The 22,752-nt window shown below is 42.3% G+C and overlaps 1 protein-coding gene across 2 annotated transcripts in view; it reads right to left on the bottom strand.

Moving 5' to 3' along the window:
* Positions 1-22,752, bottom strand: part of ZFYVE21 (zinc finger FYVE-type containing 21) — a 59,745-nt gene that overhangs the window by 5,667 nt on the left and 31,326 nt on the right. The window contains exons 2-7 of one of the 2 annotated variants that reach the window (XM_077467592.1): positions 21,346-21,396; positions 18,815-18,983; positions 17,826-17,901; positions 13,546-13,637; positions 8,574-8,621; positions 943-1,085 (exon numbers count right to left, since the gene is read on the bottom strand). In XM_077467592.1, coding sequence (XP_077323718.1) covers positions 943-1,085; positions 8,574-8,621; positions 13,546-13,637; positions 17,826-17,901; positions 18,815-18,983; positions 21,346-21,396 — 579 coding nt within the window. The remainder of the gene's footprint in view (positions 1-942; positions 1,086-8,573; positions 8,622-13,545; positions 13,638-17,825; positions 17,902-18,814; positions 18,984-21,345; positions 21,397-22,752) is intronic. The other variant, XM_077467593.1, reaches the window with a different exon arrangement.

Consider the following 22,752-nt stretch of genomic DNA (forward strand, 5'->3'; position numbering starts at 1 on the left):
GAGAGGTTTACTTTTTAGTAAGAGCCTCGTTTAAAAAAAAAAAAAAAGGATTCCAAATGGAAAATTGTTTTAGGTACCACAAAAGGCTTCTTTAGGGCACTCCCATTCCTTGTAAACAAATATGCCAAAAATAGACAGGATAGGGAATCACCTTAGTGACACACACCGCCTTTCTTGCCACCAGTGTCCATCTGCAGCTTTTTTTTTTTTTTTTTTTTACACGGTCCTTTAACCTGTAGGGTCCTGACACACTTACAACATTGACATACACATATTATGGCCAATTTTTTTTTTTTTTTTTTTTTGGACAGGGTCTAATTAACCTACCAGCATGTCTTTGGAGTGTGGGAGGAAACCAGAGTACCCGGAGGTAACCCACACAGGCACAGGGAGAACATGCAAACTCCAGGCAGATAGTGTCGTGGTCGGGATTTGAACCAGCAACCCTATCACTGCTAGGTGAAAGTGCTGACCACTACACCAATGTGCTGCCCCACTTTTGGGGTGGGAGTCCAGTCCAGTCATGTGCATCCCACATGAGACTACTCACTGGTTGCCCTAGTCCTGGATGGGGTTGGTGTAGATGTATGTAGCTAGAGGTCTGCATGCTCTCGGTGGCCAAGCTGGGGTGACTAGTAGGATCTAAATCTAGCCTGTTGCCCAGTCTGGCTGTTGATTGAAGATCAAAAAAAATAAAAAAAATAAAAAAGTGAGGTTAAACCTGTCAAGAAAATAAAATAAAAACTCTACGGTAAAGATTCTTGCTGGTGCGTGTCCCTCAAAAAAAAAAAAGAAACCGAAAGATTGCTTTTCAGTACGAACCACAATGGAGAGTAATGTTGGCCACAAGCACTAGCCACACTGGCCTGCACAATACTATGCACAGGGCAGAAACAAAGGAGAGACTCCTCCACAATGACACATATATATCTTAGGAGATACCTTGTGCATAGCAGCCAGCCAGGACGCTGACGTTTTCTTGTTACTATTAAAGTCTTCACTTGTTGTAAACTTCATCTGTGAGAGATCATCGGAGTCGGCACTCTTATACTGAAGCAGCATCCCAGTAGCTCGACTGTTTCCTCCTGCATATTGCATAAGCAGTTAGTACACATCATTCTATAGATATACACTTACATATTCCAAGCACAAAACAGATTGTGTATGCCACACAAACCTCTAACAAGCAGCAGCATATTAGAGCTAAATAAAAAACATATACTGAATATACAGACAGCGGCCAATCAGCCTTCTGAGAATTCCCCCGTCTTTTACCACGCTCACACTGCAGCAAACAACCTGAGCAGCATGCTGGTTGGCTCATGTACACATTTTAAATATCTGTGACTTCCCGTGATATTTCCTACAAGTTCTGTACAGGGAATTCAGTACACAAACGTCTTATGCATTAGCCAACTGGTGGTGATCTCAGGGCATGTGTGCTGCGAATGTGAAGACAGATTAGGTCAGCATTTATCAAGCCCCCTCTGTACGGTTATTCATAGAAAATTGGAAGCAGCCGTCCCTTATAAAAACAGTATTTCCCTTAATGTGGCATGTTGTGGTTAAAATTCTGACTGAAGTTACCCCATACACATGGCGTCTATCCAGATGACTAAGGCTTTTGAAAAGAGTATGGAAAAAAATAAAATAAAAAAATCAGCAAACGTTAGCAAATAGCACTTTGGAATCTGGCAGTGCTTGGTATTACTAGTCCTGTACCTATCTGATGACAACTCAGCATGGGGCTGACTAGAGTCTTTCATGGCCTCTTTGCAGTGTCTAAGCACAGAGGCACTTTCATTAGGCAATTACTGTCCTCAAACAACTCCTCTATGCAACAGTTAGGGCACATCTATATTGTATGCTTGGAATCTGAAGCAAGCCTACAGTTGCAGAGGAGACACCCTCTGGTACCATATGCTAGAGCTGCACGATTCTGGCTAAAATGAGAATCACAATTTTCTTTGCTTAGAAGATAGATCACGATTCTCTCACAATTCTCGCGGCGTAACATCATCTTTCACATTAAAACAAAAAAAAACAAAAAAAAATTAGCTAACTTTACTGTTTTTTTTTTTTTTTTAATTATTGAAGTCTATTTTTTCCCCAAACAATTGCATTTGAAAGACTGTTGGGCAAACAGTGTGACATAAAATATTGCAGCAATTGCCATTTTATTCCCTAGGGTCTCTGCTAAAATTATACACATACATACAGTGGTGTGAAAAAGTGTTTCCCCTTCCTCATTTCCTGTTCCTTTGCATGTTTGTCACACTTAAGTGTTTCGGAAACATCAAACCAATTTAAACAATAGTCAAGGACAACACAAGTAAACACAAAATGCAATTTGTAAATGAAGGTGTTTATTATTAAAGGTGAAAAAAAATCCAAACCATCATGGCCCTGTGTGAAAAAGTGATTGCCCCCTAAACCTAATAACTGGTTGGGCCACCCATAGCAGCAACAACTGCAACCAAGCGTTTGCGATAACGTGCAATGAGGCTTTTACAGCGTCCTGGAGGAATTTTGGCCCACTCATCTTTGCAGAATTGTCCTAATTCAGTTACATTAGAGGGTTTTCGAGCATGAACGGCCTTTTTAAGGTCATACCACAACATCTCAATAGGATTCAGGTCAGGACTTTGGCTAGGCCACTCCAAAGTCTTCATTTTGTTTTTCTTCAGCCATTCGGTGGTGGACTTGCTGGTGTGTTTAGGATCATTGTCCTGCTGCAGAACCCAAGTTCGTTTCAGCTTGAGTACACGAACAGATGGTCGGACATTCTCCTTCAGGATCTCTTGGTAGACAGCAGAATTCATAGTTCCTTTTATCACAGCAAGTCTTCCAGGTCCTGAAGCAGCAAAACAGCCCCAGACCATCACACTACCACCACCATATTTTACTGTTGGTATAATGTTCTTTTTATGAAATGCAGTGTTCCTTCTACGCCAGATATACTTGGACACACACCTTCCAAAGAGTTCCACTTTTGTCTCATCGGTCCACAGAATGTTGTCCCAAAAGTCTTGGGGATCATCAAGATGTGTTGTGGAGAAATTGAGACGAGCTTTGATGTTCTTTTTGCTCAGCAGTGGTTTTCTTCTTGGAACTCTGCCATGCAGGCCATTTTTGCCCAGTCTTTTCCTGATGGTGGAGGCATGAACGCTGACCTTAACTGAGGCAAGTGAGGCCTGCAGTTCCTTGGACGTTGTTGTGGGGTCTTTTGTGACCTCTTGGATGAGTCGTCGCTGCGCTCTTGGGGTAATTTTGGGCGGCCGGCCACTCCTGGGAAGGTTCACCACTGTTCCATGTCTTCACCATTTGTGGATAATGGCTCTCACTGTGGTTCGCTGGATTCCCAAAGCTTTGGAAATGGCTTTATAACCCTTTCCAGACTGATAGATCTCAATTACTTTCTTTCTCAATTGTTCCTGAATTTCTTTGGGTCTCAGCATGATGTGTAGCTTTTAAGGATCTTCTGGTGGACCTTACTGTGTCAAGCAGCTCCTATTTAAGTGATGCCTTGATTGTGAACAGGTGTGGCAATAATCAGGCCTGGGTGTGGCTAGAGAAATTGAACTCAGGTGTGGACAACCACAGTTATAGTATGTTTTAACAAGGGGGGCAATCACTTTTTCACACAGGGCCATGATGGTTTGGATTTTTTTCACCTTTAATAATAAACACCTTCATTTACAAATTGCATTTTGTGTTTACTTGTGTTGTCCTTGACTATTGTTTAAATTGGTTTGATGTTCCGAAACACTTAAGTGTGACAAACATGCAAAGGAACAGGAAATGAGGAAGGGGGCAAACACTTTTTCACACCACTGTATATACATATATACACACACATTATATATATAAACACATACATATACATATATGTGTGTGTGTGTGTGTATACACACACATATACATAATATATATATATATATAATATATATATATATATATATATATATATATAATATATATATATATATATATATATATATATATATATATATATATATATATATATATATATATATATATATATATATATAATATTATATTATATATAATTTTTTTATTTACTTTATTAATGTTTGGGTGTTCCAAATAATTTTCTAGCAAAAAATATTGATTTTAACTTCTCCGGTGTCACAATTGGCACCTTACAGGGGGGAGGGGGGTGGAGATACCTGTCAAAGACAGGTATTTACACCCACTTCTGGGCGTAGACTCCCATGGGAGTCTATGTCATTTCCTGCCCTGCCGCGCTGTCTGCTGGGACACACACGGGTCCCAGTGACAGCGTGGACAATTCCTATTGCGCTGCGCGACTCGCACATGCGCAGTAGGGAACCGGGAAGTGAAGCCGATTCGCTTCACTTCCTGATTCCCTCACCTAGAATGGTGACGGCAGCAGCCGAGAGCCGAGCGATCGATCAGCCTCGGCATCGCTGGAACCTGGGACAAGTGAGTGTCCATTTATTAAAAGTCAGCAGCTGTAGTATTTATAGCTGCTGGCTTTTAATATTTTTTTTTTAGGTGGAATCCCTCTTTAAGAAAGAAGTGTCAGAAAAAGATTTAGACTTTAAGTGGTTAAACTTCCTGCATTTACACCTGGTTGAAAGCTTGGCAGACTGCCCAGATTATTTGTTTACACAAGAAGTTCTATCCCTTTGATCTAAGAAGTTAGTTACAATGTTTCATGCAAGTTCTAAACTTGGCAGACTGCCCTGGATGCTTTGTTTTGACAGCTGAGTGAGCAGATAATCTCTCCACTTGTTTATATGAAAGAATCGCCTACTCTCAGTGGGAGAGATCGTCAGAGGAGAGAATCGAGATCGCGATTTTATAATGATTAATCGTGCAGCTCTACCATATGCTACCTTAGGTGTGCTGGACAGTTTCTTGACATATTCCAGTTTTTTAAGCTCCTATGTAAATATCAGCACACGACTGGAGGGACCCCCACCCATGTCAGCTACCAGGCACTACTGCATTATAGGAATATGCATTTTAAAAGGAGGACGGACCAGCAAAAAAGCAAGGTAGTCTGGGTTTCTGATGGTAAGATATGGCGCCAGAGGCTGACTGCGTTATGGCTAAAGGCTTTTACTTTTCATGCACACATTGCATTTGGGCTTAAAGTGGAAGTAAACTCCCCTATCGTTTTCAGCCAAGGAAGCTGCCATCTTTGCCTCTGTTTAATCTTCAACTGCTATGGTGCTGCACATGTGATTCGTGATGACACCAGCCAATGGATGGTTTGATAGCTGAGAGCACAGCCAATGTGCAGTTAGCATTCCCGGCATGCTTTTTTTTTTTTAACTGTTTACATAGATGAGTTTACTTCCACTTTAAAGCGGAAGTAAACCCATCGATCTAACAGTTTGAAAAAACAGTTCCATTCCCGGCATGCCGGAAATGTTAACTGTCACATTGGTTGTGCTCTCAACCAAACTGTCAAACCATCCAATGGCTGGTGTCATAACTGATCACATGTGCAGCTTCATGGCAGTTTAAGATTAAAAGGGAGGCCAAGATGGCAGCTTCCTTGGCTGAAAACGATAGGAGGGTTTACTTCCACTTTAAATTCTATCTCTGTGTTCCTGGGCTGGAAAATAATCTGGATACGGGTAAAAAGGGCATTTTGTCTATACAATCCAACCAACTTAAATATTTCTGAACACACTGGTCCAGAAACATGGATCTTCTGAGTATGCATGGAGAGAGGAAGAGACTAGGTTCCCTTGCAAAATGTAGCGAGTGGCTAAAAAATACCCAAGACATCCTAGGCTGGGCTGCTGGAGGAATTTAGCATATTATGCTGCTACAGACAGACATGAGAGTTGTTTCTCAAGTCAAAACCGAGAAGCCCCCTGTTGCCCTATTAAATGTCTGATTTGACAGTAACCACACATTTCCTCCCAGCTCCTGAATGTCTAACTAAATCAAATAAAGCCACTCAGTTAAGAGAAATGTAAACAACCTTTGGCCTCTGTTACTATAGCACAGGGTTGCCCAAACTTTTGAAGAGAAAGGGCCGCTTGAGCGACTTGGTAACCGGTCACGGGCCACGCAGTGGGCGGATGACAGGTCCGTGTCCACTCTGCATATGCAGAGCAGACACAGCCCACTCTACTCTATTGGTCCTCAGACCCGATCCACCCAGATGGAAAGGTATGGATCCCCTTCTGGGTTTTTTGGTGGATCGGAATGGAGGTAAGCAGGTGTAAATTTCATGCATTTGGTATCACTCTGACAGCAGTTGGCACTGTAAAACAAAGAATTGGCTTACGTGGCGTTGCTCCACAGCGCTTGCTTCCTCTACCACCGTCTTCATTCAAAACACTGATGCTCTGGGATGGCGGGTCGGCAACCCACGATCTGTACTTGCCAACCCCCCACATCCCAGAATGCTCAGCAGGCCACATGTGGCCCCCGGGCCACTGTTTGGGCACCCCTGTTCTAGCACATGGTTACATTCCTGGTTTTCATTATGGAAGGCAGAATAAGTGTAAAGCTGGGACATTGTTTTCAGAGATACAGCTGCTTCCAGAGCTCATGCTTAACTTTGCTTGATGTTCACAAGTCAAAAGAATCAAAATAAGGGCACAGCTTTTAAAAAAAATAAAAATAATAATAATAATAATAATAATAATAATAAATGTATTCCCAAAAAAATAAAAATAAATAAGACAGAGATTATATATATATATATATTATATATATATATATATATATATATATATATATATATTTTTTTTTTTGGGGGGGGGGGGGAATATAAAAAAGGAAAAACCTGCAGAATGACAGCTACATTTATTAAATCACAATATAAAAATAAAAAAACAAAAACAGGAGACCTGATCAGAGAAATGTATTGCAGTCATGCATGAAAAGAAAACATCACTTTTGTTGAGATAAACATGATTGTAAGTTGTTGCTGTTGATACTGATAGATACCAATACTCCATCTTCCTATACCATGTGGGCCAGATACTGACTTTTTGTATTTCTTGGAATCTCCAGCTCCAATACCCCTTTATAGGCACACTACAAATGCTGTATTGTGTAGAATATAAAATAAAACCAAAATAAAAAAAAAAATCTATTAGAGAACAAGAAGCCCTGCTTGGATTTTCTGCAGGTTGGAGCTGGGAATATATCTACTCAATGGTTACCCAAAACGAGTTAACATGTAGTTGGGTAAGCTTGTGCACCAACTGATAAACCCACAAATGGCTTTGACAGACCAACCTTGGAAACCTGGTGAATTTTTCAGTCTAGGTTTTTTGTGTAAATATTTGTTCTCAGAAGACCACCAAAAAAAACAAACGGGCTTCCAAGTTTGGAGTGCCCCCCCCCCCCCCCCCAGCAAAAATGCAAAAAACTGTGCCACTCCAATAAGTGGTAGTAACACAGCCATATCCAAACAGTGGTATAGTGAGAACCCCTACCAAACAGGTGGGCATTGGGAAAGGTTACCCAATATCTCTCTAAAAGTGGCAACCCCCTTCTAATACTTCCTTCTCTCAGTGGAAATGTTATAAAACATTACACATGGAGAAATTCATGGAGGCAACCACGTCTATAGATCGCAGGGAGTATATGTATTCTACTCAACATACTACAGGCAACACTACAAAACTGTTTTCTCCTTTAGAAGTAAATTTTGCCCTCTGGTAAGTGAGCCTTTGATATGGCTATTAGAGTTCAGCATTCATTGGAGAGATCAGAAACAATCTTGAACCATAAAGGCCTAATCTGGGTTTGCAATTTCACACCTGTAGACACAAATGGCAAGAAGCCACAGAAACCAAATGAGAAGATTTTCAAATTGAAGGGCGATTGGTTACTGTGGTTTGCTGTGCAGCGTCCTCTCAATTTCTCAAGAAAAAAAAAAAAAAAAAAAGCAAATATGGGGAGAGTGTAGGCATGCAGGCTAGTATCAGCATAGGCTTGCAGGAATAGTTGGCCTGCAGCCTGTAAAGAATGCTACTGCTCGATTAGCAAGTCATTAATTTAGTTGCAGTAAAATTTAAAGTGGATGTAAACCTCAGACATGAAATATGAACAACGTTTATTCCTCTATTGTGTGTACTTGTCTCAATTAAAAGCACTGTCACCAGCATCAATCTCTTCTGACAAGTTTTCCCGACACCAAGAGAAAAATGGTGACAGAGGAGGGAGCGCCAGCAGATTAACAGCCTCAGCTGTGTAGATAACATGAGTAAAACAACAATAAGTTGTCAGAGTTCTCCTCGCGGAACTCTGCAGTGTAACTTCTGCTCTTCACCCCCTTTTTTCTGAACTCTCAGATAAGCTTTATAATTCAGCACTTTGAACGAATGAAGAGAAGAGAGGACTGCATTGTAGGAGGATTTGTTTAATCCTTGTGCATCACCTGAAGCCACTCACTTCACTGGGTATATGTAAGGGTTTACAACCACTTTAAAAAGAGAATTGGTTTTGGAGTACATGGATTGGAGGAGGTGAGAAATATCCATTTGGGAAGCAATTAATCACAGGGCTGACACAACATGCGGACAGGCACACTCCCCTCATCCTCTGACCTTCTGTGATGCATTGGCTCTCCAGCAGACTGGTGTATGTGTGAATATCTTTGTACATCAAAGCAGCGTGTGCAGTGAAAAAAGAAAAGTCATTGAGCATACTATAAATTCATGAAAACACACAGTTAATTGAAAAAGAAATGCATGTTATTGTCAGGAAATGCTACAGTAATAAAAGACGTGCCATTTAAAATGACTGACTAAAAAAAAAAAAAAAAAAAAAAAAAAGAATAAGGCAAAACAACTTACCATTGTGTTATTATGTGAATAGAAATGCAGTAAAAAGAGTACCAGGATTATTTAATAAAAACAAAGAACAGGGGCGGTAACCCTCAGCTTCTGAATCAGAAGTCACGTCTCACAGCTATAGTCGTAATAAACTGAAATTGGCCTGGCTGTTATGGTTTATTGCACTATGCACGTCATCAGTGTCTTAAAACACCCAAAAAAAAAATAAAAAATAAAGGTACAATCTCTAGGGCTGTCATCCTTATCCATACTTCACTACTTAAGGAACCACTGAACTAGTATACAGGTCAGCTGTCCTGATAATTTTCTGTCTGCATCCTTGTCTCACGTGAGTCAGTGACACACCAAGTAGAGAATAAGGATAAGAATGAAGCTGAACTTTGCATCTTCCACGAGTCAGCAATAGCAGTTCATATTTTTTCTCTCTAAACAGATTCCTAAAAAAAAAAAAAAAAAAAAAAAAAAACACAACACGCACAACAAGCATACCTACAGGCATACCCCACTTTTAAGTACATAATGGGGTTTATTTACTAAAGCTGGAAAGTGCAAAATCAGGCTCACTTCTGCATAGAAGCCAATCGGCTTCCAACACCAGCTTGTTCAATTAAAGAGGAGAGCCAGCTTTAAAAAAAATTTTTTTTAAAAGTCAGCAGCTGCAAACACTGTAGCTGCTGACTTTTAATAAGCAGTTACCTGTCCAGGGCGCCTGCGATGTTGGCCGCCCGAGGCCGACCCATCCCTCGGCTCTCAGGTCCCGGCGCCGCCATTTTAACTAAGGGAAACAGTGGAGGCTTGCGGCTTCACTGCCCGTTTCCTACTGCGCATGCGCGAGTCACGCAGCGCTTTGTGAATGGGGCGCGCTGTGTTCTGGGACACACAGTTCCCAGAACACACAGCGCCCCATTACCCAGAAGACGCCGCACGGAGGAGGGAAGACCGAAGTTTACCGCGGAGGAGGAAGAGGCAGATTAGGACGATATGCCTAGCAAAAGGCATTTCTGGTACGTTTAAAAAAAAAAAAAAAAAAAAAAAAAGTCTTTTTTTTAAAGATTTTTTGCTAAATTTTTACGTATTTTTGTTTTTCAGGGTGGCCCTCCACTTTAGGCTTTAGTAATAAAACCTGGAAACCTGGTTTCTATGCAGAAGTGAGTCTATCAGCTTCCAGGTTTTATTACCAAAGCTTAATTGAACAAGCTGGTGTTGGAAGCTGATTGGCTTCTATGCAGAAGTGAGCCTGATTTTGCACTTTACAGCTTTAGTAAATAAACCCCATTGTGTACATCAAGAGTGGGGTATGCCTGTATTACCTATTCACAACTGGAAAGTGTTGTTCTGCTGAATCCTTCTCCTCCATTCCTTTTCCTTTGTTGAAAAACTTTTACTTGCCAATAGCACAGTTGGTCCCCTTTCACACGGGACGGATCAGTAATGATCCGCCCCGTGATGATCCGCTTGCTCAGCGGGGATCGCTCCATTGTCCCCGCTGACCACCCTGTCAGCTCTCCGCTCTCCTCTATGGGGGAATCGGATGAACAGGGACCGTCTGTCCGTGTTCATCTGATCCGCTCTGCAGACGGATAGAAAAATAGGATTTTCCTCCGTCTGCAGAATCGGACAATTGCGGAGGCGGACGATATGATGAACATCCGCAGACACCCGCTATCCCATAGGAATGCATGTATGTCCGTATTTCATCCGCAAACGGATGGATGAAATACGGACATACTGTCCACATGTGTGAAAGGGGCCTTAGGCTTTGTACACACGGTCTGATTGTTGGGCGACTGAGCGGCTGATCTTTGTCAAAAGCGCGTGTGCAGGATTTTGTCTAGCATACCAACTATCCGCAAATTGTCATTTGACAAACAGGAACGTAGTGACGTACTATGAGAGTATAAGGAGGAAGTTCATTTCTCAAGTGCCACCCTTTGGGCCCCTTCTGCTAATTTCGTGTAAGTAGAAGTTTGGTGAGCGTTGATTTGTGATTTTCAGAGCGTACAAAACAAATGGCTTTTAAAATACGTTTGGCATAACTACATCAGTATCACCAGCAAAGCAGCTTCATTACTATCCCATTAAAGAAGATGAGAATGTGCGCTACATTTTATCAAATGTGTCACAAATGTTAATTCTAGATTACGAAACAGTCGTTTATCAGACCGAATTCTTCCCAGTGGCTCCTTGATTCCGAGCATGCGCATTTGTTTTTTTTGCGACGATTTCTGTACTGACCATCTGAAAATCAGATGTTGAGTTTACAGCCAACAATTTTTTAGCCTGCTTTTGTGTCCGACGAAAAAGTCAAATCGGCTGTCGGAAGCACCGTACTACCGATTCGAAAACCCGCAGACAGTTCATCTTATGAATTTTCCCTTCTGATTTTCGTACCGTGTGTACGAGGCCCAAGTAACATCTTCAGGACACAGTGCAACTCAATTTGGTGGCCTGCTTTCGATGTGAGACTATGTGCTGCTTATCCATCATTAACCACTTAAGCCCCGGACCAATTTGCAGCCAAAGGACCAGACTCATTTTTGCGATTCGGCACTGCGTCGCTATAACTGACAATTGCGTGCTCGTGTGGCGTGGCTCCCAAAAAAAAAATTGGCGTCCTTTTTTCCCCCCCACAAATAGAGCTTTCTTTTGGTGGTATTTGATCACCTCTGCGGTTTTTATTTTTTTGCGCTATAAACAAAAATAGAGCGACAATTTTGAAAAAAAAAAAAAAAAATCAATATTTTTTACTTTTTGCTATAATAAATATCCCCCAAAAATATATAAAAAAAACATTTTTCTCCTCAGTTTAGGCCGATACGTATTAGTCTACATATTTTTGGTAAAAATCGCAATTAGCGATTATTGATTGGTTTGCGCAAAAGTTCTAGCGTTTACAAAATAGGGGATAGTTTTATAGCATTTTTTTTTTTTTACTAGTAATGGAGGTGATCAGCGATTTTTATTGTGACTGCGACATTATGGCGGACACATGGGACATTTTTGACATTTTTTGGACCACTGTCATTTATACAGCAATCAGTGCTATTTAAATGCACTGATTCCTGTGTAAATGACACTGGCAGTGAAGGAGTTAACCACTAGGGGGCAGTGTAGGGGTTATGTATGACGTTATGCGTTTTTTTTATTGTAGAGGGGGGCGTGGCCTGGCATGTGACGTCACTGATCGTCCTTCCCTATAAAAAGGGAAGAGACGATTGGTGACAGCCACACTAGGAAGCACGGAGAGAGGTTTGTTTACACAGACCTATGCTCGTTCTTCAGCTCTGTGACCAGATTGTGGGATACCGGCGATCGGTCCTCCGGTCCCACGGTCACGGAGCTCAGGAACGGGTCGGGAGCGCGCCAGCGGCGGCACGCTCCCAACCCATGGCTGGGCACATAAAGAGCCACGTACAGGTATGCGATTGTGCCCAGCCGTGCCATTCTGCCGACGAATATCAGCGTGAGGCGATCCTTAAGTGGTTATACAACCACTAAGGACTGCTTAAAGAGAAAGTAAACTCCCATCTCTGCCTTTTACCTATAGGTAAGCCTATAAGGCTCACCTATAGGTAGTGTAAATATTTTGTAAACGTGCACCATTTAGGAGATATTTATTGTACATGCAGCCCGTGACATCCCTGGCACATGCGCTCTTAAAGGAACGGACACCTGGGCTGTTCCTTCAGAGCCCTGTGCCGTAAATGGCGGCTCCCTCGCGCATGTGCAGGAGTGACCAGTCACAGAGCCGGAGTCCGCAAACCCGAAAGCAAGACAGGTGAAGATGGGACTGTCTGCAGCTCTGACATCGCGGAGCTGGAAGGGCTTTGTTTTAAGGAAAGTTTAACTAGCACATTATGATGACATTACCTTGGAGGGTACAGAATAAAAAAAAAAAAAAAAAAAAAAAAACACACACACACACACAACAAAACAAACACACACACACACAACAAAACAAACACACACACACACAACAAAACAAACACACACACACACACACAACAAAACAAACACAACAAAACACACAACAAAACACACAACAAAACACACAACAAAACACACAACAAAACACACACACACACACACCACGTCCAGCTGTATACAACCACTTTAAAATTGCTTTAGGTTTATTTTATTATGATCATTTTTTTTTTTTTCAGCGTGCTTTAAATAGAGTTAGGGACTAAAAAAAAGTAGATTGCTTGGTAGAGGGTTTTTCCATTAATATCATATTTAGGGAATTGACTCTCTTTCCCCTACACTGTTGATAGCAGGAAATGTCACCGCTCTCCAGCTTGCTTTGTATGCGAGTGCATGGAAACTCAGGCAGGTTCAGGCAGGAAAGGGCCTTCCTATGCTCCCCACAGACCTGACTGCAAATACCCGGCTGTACTCATGATCTCAGCACTAATTAAAAAAAATAAAAAAAATAAAAAAAAATGATTGTCTTGGGATTTCCCTGCTCTGACACATTTCACACTAGTATAAAGCACATCAGAACGGGAAAGGCCAAGGCCACACTTTTTATGCGAGTAACAAAGTTTTATTGAAATGCTAAGATCATTGGTGTGCCGTCAGTAATTTGCAGTATCCTACGCTATTGGTGACTGTTTTGTCTACCAATTCTACACACAGCCATTAACATTTTTTTTTTTTGCTCAACCTCACACCAGGTAGCTGGGAGTTGAAAACAAAATATGTGTTTTTAATAACTCCTTACCTCCAGGAGTAAACCCTTCAGTGAGTATCTGAACAGCTGAAATTCGAGCAACTTCTATTTCATAATGGTTCTCTCCATCAAGGAACAAATATCTACAGTCAAAAGGAAAAACATAGTTAGATATTTAGTCCCAACACAAACTAAACACTATGGGGTTGGTTTACTAAAAATGAAGAACGCTAAATCTGGTGTAGCCGTGTATGGTAGCCAATAGGCTAACTTCACCTTGTTCAATTAAAGGGGTTGTAAAGATTTGTGTTTTTCCACTTAAATGCATTCTATGCATTAACGCGAAAAAAAAAACCTGGCAGTGACCGGCCCCCAGCCCCCTCTGTTTTACTTACTTGAATCTGTGAACTTGTCCCACGGGGGAAGCGCTCTCTCTCGGCTAGGGGGTTCTCAGCTGTTGATTGGATAGATTGATAGCAGCGCAGCCATTGTCTCCCGCTGCTGTCAATCAAATCCAGGGAAGCGGCTGCCAGGGAGGCGGGCACGAGTCCTGCATTCGGGGGAGCGCTCTTGCAAGGTAACCCCCCCCCCCCCCCCCCCCGGAGAAGCATTCTGATGTGGGGGGGGGGGGGGGGGGGGTGTGGACGTGAGAGTTGCTGTTAGACCCCAGAAGAGCAGGTTCAGGGCCATTCTACAAAACAAGCTGCACAGTGGAGGTATGACATGTTTGTTATTTAAACAAAAAGAACCTTTAGTATCACCTTAAAGCAGATGTTCGCACAAAAGAACCCCCCCCCCCCCCCCCCCCCGGTGTCACACTTGGCACCTTTCATCTGTACCTGACCTCAGAAATGTTCTTTTGGCTGATGGAGTCCAAATTCCTATAGAAGCATTTCCCAACTTTAACATAGAAAAAGTACCTTTTTAAAGCCGAGGTTCACACAAAAATTGATCCTCCGCTTTTCGGAACCCTCCTCCCCTCCGGTGTCACATTTGGCACCTTACAGGGGGGAGGGGGGGGATGCAGAAACCTATCTAAGACAGGTATTTGCACCCACTTCGGGGCATAGACTCCAATGGGAGTCTACGCCTCTTCCCCCCCCCCCCCCCCCCCCGCGCGCTGTCTGCTGGGATACACACGGGTCCCAGAGACAGCAGGGACCATTCGGATTGCTCTGCAAGACTTGTTCATGCGCATTGGTGAAGCCACAAGCCACATTTCATTTCCTGGTTCCCTTTACAGAAGATGGCGGCGGAAGCACCCGAGGACCGAGGGACGGTTCGGCCTCGGGTGCCGACATCGCTGGACTCTGGGACAGGTGAGTGTCCTTATTTTAAAAGCCAGCAGCTGCAGTATTTGTAGCTGCTGACTTTTTAAAAAATACATTTTTGCGGGAGTCCTGCTTTAAGCTGTGACCAAAAAAAAATAAATAAATAAAAAAACACAAACACACCTGGAAGCAGATTGTTTTCTATGCACAGCTGCACCAGGATTTTGCACTCACCATTTTTAGAAAATCAACTCCTGTGTTAGAGATGTACTAAGGATTCAGTGTAGGAAAGCAAGGGCAAATAAAAAGGAAACCCGCACTGTAAGCATAAGTAGTGGGCCTAAATAAATGTAAACTGCACACTGTTAAAAGATAAAATCTCAAATTTATGTTCTCTTAAAAATACAAACACAAAAACATAATGTATTAAAAAAATAAAATAAATCAGTGTCCATTAAGAAATACATTAGTGTTCAAAGAATCCACAAGTCCCCATTATAATCCTCTTGTGCAAACATTTACAAAACAATTTGATATCCGTGCACTTCCTTCAAAGTGCTCTTTTCTGTACCCATAAACCATGTCACCACCTGTGCGAAAAGCAAACTCACCGACTCCAACTGACCTCTTAAACAAATAAGTGGGTTAAATATTTTTAAGGGAGATCTGTATGCATTTATTAGATTATATTTTTGTTTTTTTTAATAACTGTTTAGTAGGCTTTTGATATAATTTGGCGCACGGGATATTTATTGTTTTTATTTTTTTTTAAAGGTTGCAGGCCACTATTTCTGACCTACCTCTGAAAATGCCAAGTGTTTGGCTGTCACTAGCCAGGAACAGGCATGCAAATCATTAAAGCTAGGTTCACACCGGAGCATGTTCTGGCTCACAGCAGGAGCCCGGTGCATCTCCATTCAGTTTTATGTCCGATTTCAGGCCATATTTTGGCTGAATTCAGACCTGAAGCAGACGAAACGCATAGGACTCCTGTGCAATTCAGTCGCTGCAGAGATGTGTGAACCGGCTCCATAGAGAGTCAGTCACAATCTCCTGCTATGCAAATTGGATGCGGGGGGAAATCTGCATCCAATTCGCATAGGTGTGAACCCAGCCTAAACCGTTGTGTTCTGGGAAACGCACAGTTCCCAGGACACAACAGGGACCAGCAGAGATGTGCAACGCGACTCACGCATGCGCAGTAGGGAATCAGGGAGTGAAGCCGCGATGCTTCACTTCCCGATTCCCTGACAGAGGATGGCGGCAGGGGCAGCAGAGAGACGAGCGATCGCTCGTCATCTGCCGCCTACATCGCTGGACCCTGGGACAGGTAAGTGTGAATTTATTATAAGTCAGCAGCTGCAATATTTGTAGCTGCTGGCTTTTAATATTTTTTTTTTAAAAGGTGCAGAACCGCTTTAAGCCATTTTTATTGGAAGAGTTCCATCTCAAACCCTTGCTGCTCTATTGACGGATAATCGCTCTGCAACCTTCAGTATTTCACAAACTGTCACTCTACGGCTGGAGAGACTGCTACATATAACTTAGTCTACATGAAAAGCGTTGGCCTTGGCAAAATGAGATTTTGCCTGGGTGCAAAAGGACAAACCACTGTTAACCTTGCTACAAAGGTCAAAGTAAAATGACCAATTAGTGACCTGCCTACTTGATTTGAAGAGAGTATGTTATAAAAGGAGAAGTCCACCTTTAGTAACATGTTACACGTTACTAATTGAGCAGCCCCTGTGACCAACAACCCCACCTAGAAATCCTAGTCGTGACACCCGCCATTACAATTTTAAAAAAATTAAATAAAAATAAATTAAAGAAAAAAAAAAACCCCAAACAAACAAACACACGCAGAGCCATGCAGGGCTCCACCCACCCAGGCACATCATTCAGAGTTCTGTGAATGGGAAAACTACAACTACTGTCATCCATTGCGGCTGATGGCTTGTAGTTCTCAACTACCAGGGTGCTCTAGGTAGGTAGGTTCATTGATCCTTCCTGTCATTAAAGTGGGGTTCCCCCTAAAAAAAAAAAAAAAAAAAAAAAAAAAAAAAAAGTAAAAGTAAAAAAGTCAGCAGCTACAAATACTGCAGCTGCTGACTTTTAATAAATCGGACACTTACCTGTCCCGGGGTCCAGCGATGCGGGAGAACGAAGCCCCCCCCCCCCCCCCTCGTTCCCCGCTCTTGGTGCCGGCATTCTTACTGTGGGCACCCGGCTGTGGCTTCACAGCCGGGCACCCACTGCGCGAGCGGTGCCGCATGCCGTGATACGCCGCACAGTCATCTGGGACACGCGACAGGTCACAGATGACTTTGCCGCGCCGAGGGGGAAGTGATGTCACCAGCCTGGGCACTGAAGAAGGCAGACTACGAGGGACCCCCTAGCAACAGGTATTTAGAGGTGAGTAAAACATTTTTTTTTTTTACTTTTTTTTTTAATGAATTTTAAGCTTTTTTTTTGTGGCAACACCACTTTAAGAAACTGCCCGTACGAGAAGATGGCTACACTGACAGTCTGCAGAAGCTTGAGGTTGCCGATCACAGGTCCAATGCTTGCCAGGCTTCTAATAAAAAAAAAAAAAAAAAAAAAAAAATGCACATTTCTACCTGCAAAAAGATGTGCATTTAATTTTATTATTTATTTATTTTATTTTTTTTAAAGGTGAACTTATCCTATAAGCTGGCCATACCTGGTTCAGTTTTCGTTTAGCCAGTGGGCTGAATGAAAAAATGAAACCGATTTCCCCATCCACCTATTCCAGGTGGATGGGGGAATCCTCATTGCTTATGCTATTGTATTCTGAAGGAATAGGAATACACATATCAGTGAGGCAGCCACTGCTGATCAGCTTTTATCTGGCACAGCAGTTGAACAGAAGTCAATCAGTAGATCGACTTCTGTTCAACTGCAGTGGTCACATGCGGATTCCAATTCATCTGGTCCCTGATGAACAGGCCAAACATCCGATCCATTTATGGCCACCTTTATAGTCGCATGCCGCCCCCCCACATTGCAAAGGTTCATAATTACAGATGGAATTGACTTTACCTGTGGTTGTTGGAAAGTCGACACACAACTGTTTCAGACTTCTCTGAGGATCCCTGGGTTATATCAAATGTAGCACCTGGAGACACAGGAGGGGAGTAAAGAAATATGTCAAACTATTAAAATGGTTGGATGTTTTTAGGGGTCTTTGATTTCTTTTCTTCAATACTTTTGCACTAGTTATCTTTTTATTTTTCAAACTGTATTAGTGTATACAGACTATGTCCCCAACACTTAACCCCTAATATTAACTCATAACCTTACAAAATAAATTCATAAATATTAATAAAATGAACCAACAAAACAAAAGTAAAAAAATAAAAATAAATAAGAAATAAAAGCACATGAAAAAGCTGAAAAGCATAGCAACAAACGATGAAACAGATTGTATTCTTCTCCATTAGGTAATTAAACAATGCCAAAGCTCAAAAAACACTCTAAAAACGCTGTACACAAGCTCTAAGCCCTTGTACACACGGTCGGAGATTCTGACAGAATGTTTCCGATCGGACCGTTTTGTCGGATATTCCGACTGTGTGTGGTCTCCATCGGACTGTTTCCGTCAGAATATCCGACAGACCAACTTTTCCAACTTGCTGGTAAAATTTTCCGACAAAATGCTCCTATCGGACATACTCCGATCATGCTCAGATCAAAATTCCTAGACCAAAGCTATTGGCTACTAGCCTGAACGTAGTCCCGTCATAACGAAATAATGTCATCACGTTATGTACAATCGGATTTTCCGACAACTTTGTCCGACCGTGTGTATGCAACATCACTTCCTGACCTCTTCCGGAATGAATTCGTCGGAATAACTCCCGACGGATTTGGTTGTCGGAATCTCCAACTGTGTGTACAAGGGCTTAGAAAAAAAAAGAAAAATGTAACCCAAGAAAAAGAGCTGATGTATGTGATGCTGGTGCAGAAGTGCTGTATAATAGATTCCATTTTTACTGCTTCCTCATAAGTACAAGAGCTCGCCTACTCACCATTCATCAGCACTTTAAGCTGTCGATCGTAGAACTCCATCTCTTTTTGTGAAATGATGGAGCATTCTCCACACTGGCGCACCGGATCCACAAAACACATACGGGGCAAAGGCACTTTCTTGCTGCAGCATTTGTCACAGAAACATTTACCACATCTACGGCAATGGTGCTAGAGGAGAAATGAGAACAAAGCAATTCACTGAGCACTGTAGAACTAAATAAGGAGATCTAGAGATTACAGTAGAGTCAAAGACCGAACCCCCATTTATTCCAGGCCACAAGGAGATTCAAAAACAAAAAGGACTCCTATACCCTATACATTTATTGGCGGCATTTTTTCAGGCGCTTACGGCATTTTTGGGGTAAGTTGGGAGAGAGCTGTATTTTAGGGCTGCAACTAACGATTATTTTCATAATCTATTAGTTGGCCGATTATTGTTTTGATTAATCGGGTTAACAACATTAAAAAAAAAAAAAGTGACAGGAAAAATTGGAAATAATAGAAAACTTCTTAGTCAAATAAGTTTTCAGACAATGTAAGTGGTTTTCGTTCAGAAATGACATTCATTTTAAAAAACAGAATGTTAAAAACAAGTGAAAATTTCAAACAAAATTCTTTCATTCAGCGAATGTACAAAGATTTTTCGTCTGAATATTCTCATCTGAAAATCGATCGGTGAGGCCAGCATAAGGCTCGGTACACACCTACGCAGTTTGCTTTTGATCTGTTTCTGCCGTGCTTTTTGATTTTTGCGCACGTGATTTTACTGCAATTTGCATTTTTGCATTTTTTGGGGGAAGATTAAAAAACACAAAACGCATTACATGCTTTTCTGCAGCTTCTCCATTGAAGTATATTGTACCAATAAAGCACCGTTTAGCGTTAAAAGTCCCTGACCCTTTCAGATGTGAACGTGTCCCATAGGAAACCATGTAAAAGAACTGTAGTGCATTTCTGCAAAAAGCACCAACACACACATAGATGTGAACTAGGTCGAAGCCCTTGCACACACGGTCGGACATTCTGACAACCAAATCCGTTGGGTTTTGTCCGACGGATTTTGTCCGAAACTGTTGCATACACACGGTCGGACAAAGTTGTCAGAAAATCCAATTGTACTTAACGTGATGACGTTATTTTGTTACGACGGGACTACGTTCAGGCTAGTAGCCAATAGCTTTGGTCTAGGAATTTGATCTGAGCATGTGTGGCACTTTGTCTGATCGAAATTCTCTACACACGATCGGACAAAGTCCGATCGGATCATGTTGTCGGAAAATTTTATAGCCCAGCTGGAAAACTTGGTCCGATGGATACTCCGATGGAAACAGTCAGATGGAGCCCACACACAGTCGGATTATCCGACAACATGGTCCTATTGGACATCAGAATGTCCGACCGTGTGTACAAGGGCTAAGACGTTTAGTAACATAATGGGGTTAAAAAAAAAAAAATTAGCCCTTTATAGTAGAAAAACACAGATAATCACTACTGTAAGGGGTTCATTTTTTTACTGTAGAACAGAGAGTAATATTTAATTTGCTCTTTTTGTACTATAAAGGGCTCATTTTAGTTTTTTTTTAACCCCATTATGGTACTGGCCGATTAATCAATTATGAAAATAGTAATCGATTAGTTGTTTCAGCCCTACTGTATTTAGCACTCCCAAAATGCCCTGCCCAATGGAATGAATGGGCAGCGATTTCAAAGCGCCTGAAAAGTGCTCTGAAAGCACCGCAAAACTGGAGTTTTTGACCCCATTTTTTGGGGCTAAAAGCGCCCCGCTAGCGGCCGAATAGCTAAAAACGAGCAGCGGTAATGGCACAGGCGCTCAGTGTGAAAAGGGTCTAAGGCTAATGCCGCGTACACACGGTCGAACTGTTTGACGTACTTAGTCCGTCATACAATCCGACGGACAATCCGTTGTACTTTCCACCGAACAGACTTGACCACACACGGATGCACAAACAGTCCGTCGAAAGCTTGCGCGATGACGTGTACAGCACGTACGAAATAGGAAGTCCAAGACACAGCAAAGCACCCTTCCGCCGTGTAAATCCTTTCTGGGCATGCGCCATTCTTAGTCCGTCGAACTAGCATACTGACGACCGTATTGTCCGCTGAAACCAAAGTACGACGGACAGATTTTTGGAAAATCCGAAATTCTTAGTACTCCGGACTGCACGCTGAAAAAGTCCGCTGAAGCCCACACACGAGCGGATTGTCCGCTGAAATGTGTTTCAACGGACTAAGTACGTCAAACAGTTCGACCGTGTGTACGCGGCATAAGCTGCAGAAAGTCCTGATCCAATAGGCTGGTTTGTATGGGGATGGTCCATTAGCCGCTATGGAGAAGGGAAGGGAGCTTTTACAAAGTAGATGGAGATTTGCTAAAATCACTGGGGATGGTCCACTCCAGAGCAAGCACTTTTTTCTTTAATATGAAAACACTTCTCAGCATAAGCCCAAAAGATGGGAATCAGGTCACTTTGTTTCAATACAGGCTGACATATCAGACATCACTGCTTACCTTTCTGTTAATAAAGTCAAACTTTGCTTCACAATGCATACATCTAGGGCACTGAAAGACATAAAACCAAGTGTTATTAATATGAAGAACGTACTGAGTGATTAAACAGCCTTTTCACAAGGGAATGGCTTATTTTCAGCCCACACCCCATCTGTTACACATTTACCATCAGTATTCATACACAAAGCCAGCGCTCTTATGCTGGCCCATTAACCACCTCAATACCGGACACTTAAACACCTTACTGCCCAGACCAATTTTCTGAGCTGTCGCACTTTGAATGACAATTGCGCGGTCATGCTACACTGTACCAAAATGAAATTTGTATCATTTTTTTCTCACAAATAGAGCTTTCTTTTGGTGGTATTTGATCACCTCTGCAGTTTTTATTTTTTGCTAAACAAATAAAAAAAATTCAGAAAATTTGGAAAAAAAAAAAAAAAGTTTTTTTTTTTGTTTCAGTTTCAAAACTTTGTAAATAAGTAAGTTTTCTCCTTCACTGATGGACACCGATATGTGGCACAGATACTCGGCACAGATGGGCATGGATAGGCGGCACAGATGGGCACTGATAGGTGGCATTATATTATACTGTACTAATGAATGCCAATCAGTGCCAAACAATAATGCATGCCAATCAGTGATGCCCATTGTGGGCACTGATTGGAATCCCTGGTGGTCTAGGATGGCATACCTGGTGGTCTGGTGGTGTCCCTGGCGGTCCAGTGTGGGCATCCTCGGGGGGCTGCGCTGATAATCGATCAGCACAGACCCCCCCCCCGTCAGAGGAGCAGCCGATCGGCTCTCCTCTACTCGCGTCTGACAGACGCGAGTGAGGAAAAGCCGATCACCGGCTCTTCCTATTTACACTGTGATCAGCCGTGATTGGCTGATCACGTGGTAAAGAGTCTCCGTCGGAGACTCTTTACCGAGATCATAGTTGCGGAGTGTCAGACTGACATGCCGCAACAACGATCGCCGCGATGCATGCCGCGGCTCAAAATCCTGATCACGTCATATGACGTCCGGTCAGGATTTTGAAACCACTTTGCCACCGTGTATCTGTTATAGGGCGGGCGGCAAGTGGTTAAAAATGAACTCCAGCCTTCCTTTCAGTAACTTGTATATGGACTTTTCTCTTGTAGTGAAATTGCTTACTCTGATTTCGGTGAACACTGTGAGCCTTTCACAGTGCAAATTAGAAGTTGCAGTAAGGCTTAAAGGGATTGTAAAGTGAATTTTTTTATTTTTTAAAAATAACAAACATGTTATACTTACCTCCATTGTGCAGCTCGTTTTGCACAGAGTGGCCTCGAACCTGCTCTTCTGGGGTCCCTCTGCGGCTGTCTCGGCTTCCTCCCGCAGGTTCTTCTCACGTTCATGCGAGCTCCCTCACATGGCGAGAAG

This window comes from Lithobates pipiens, unplaced genomic scaffold, assembly GCF_037356315.1.
Source record: "Lithobates pipiens isolate NorthernLeopardFrog02 unplaced genomic scaffold, aLitPip1_a1.2 Scaffold_57, whole genome shotgun sequence".
In the NCBI taxonomy this organism is placed as follows: domain Eukaryota; kingdom Metazoa; phylum Chordata; class Amphibia; order Anura; family Ranidae; genus Lithobates; species Lithobates pipiens.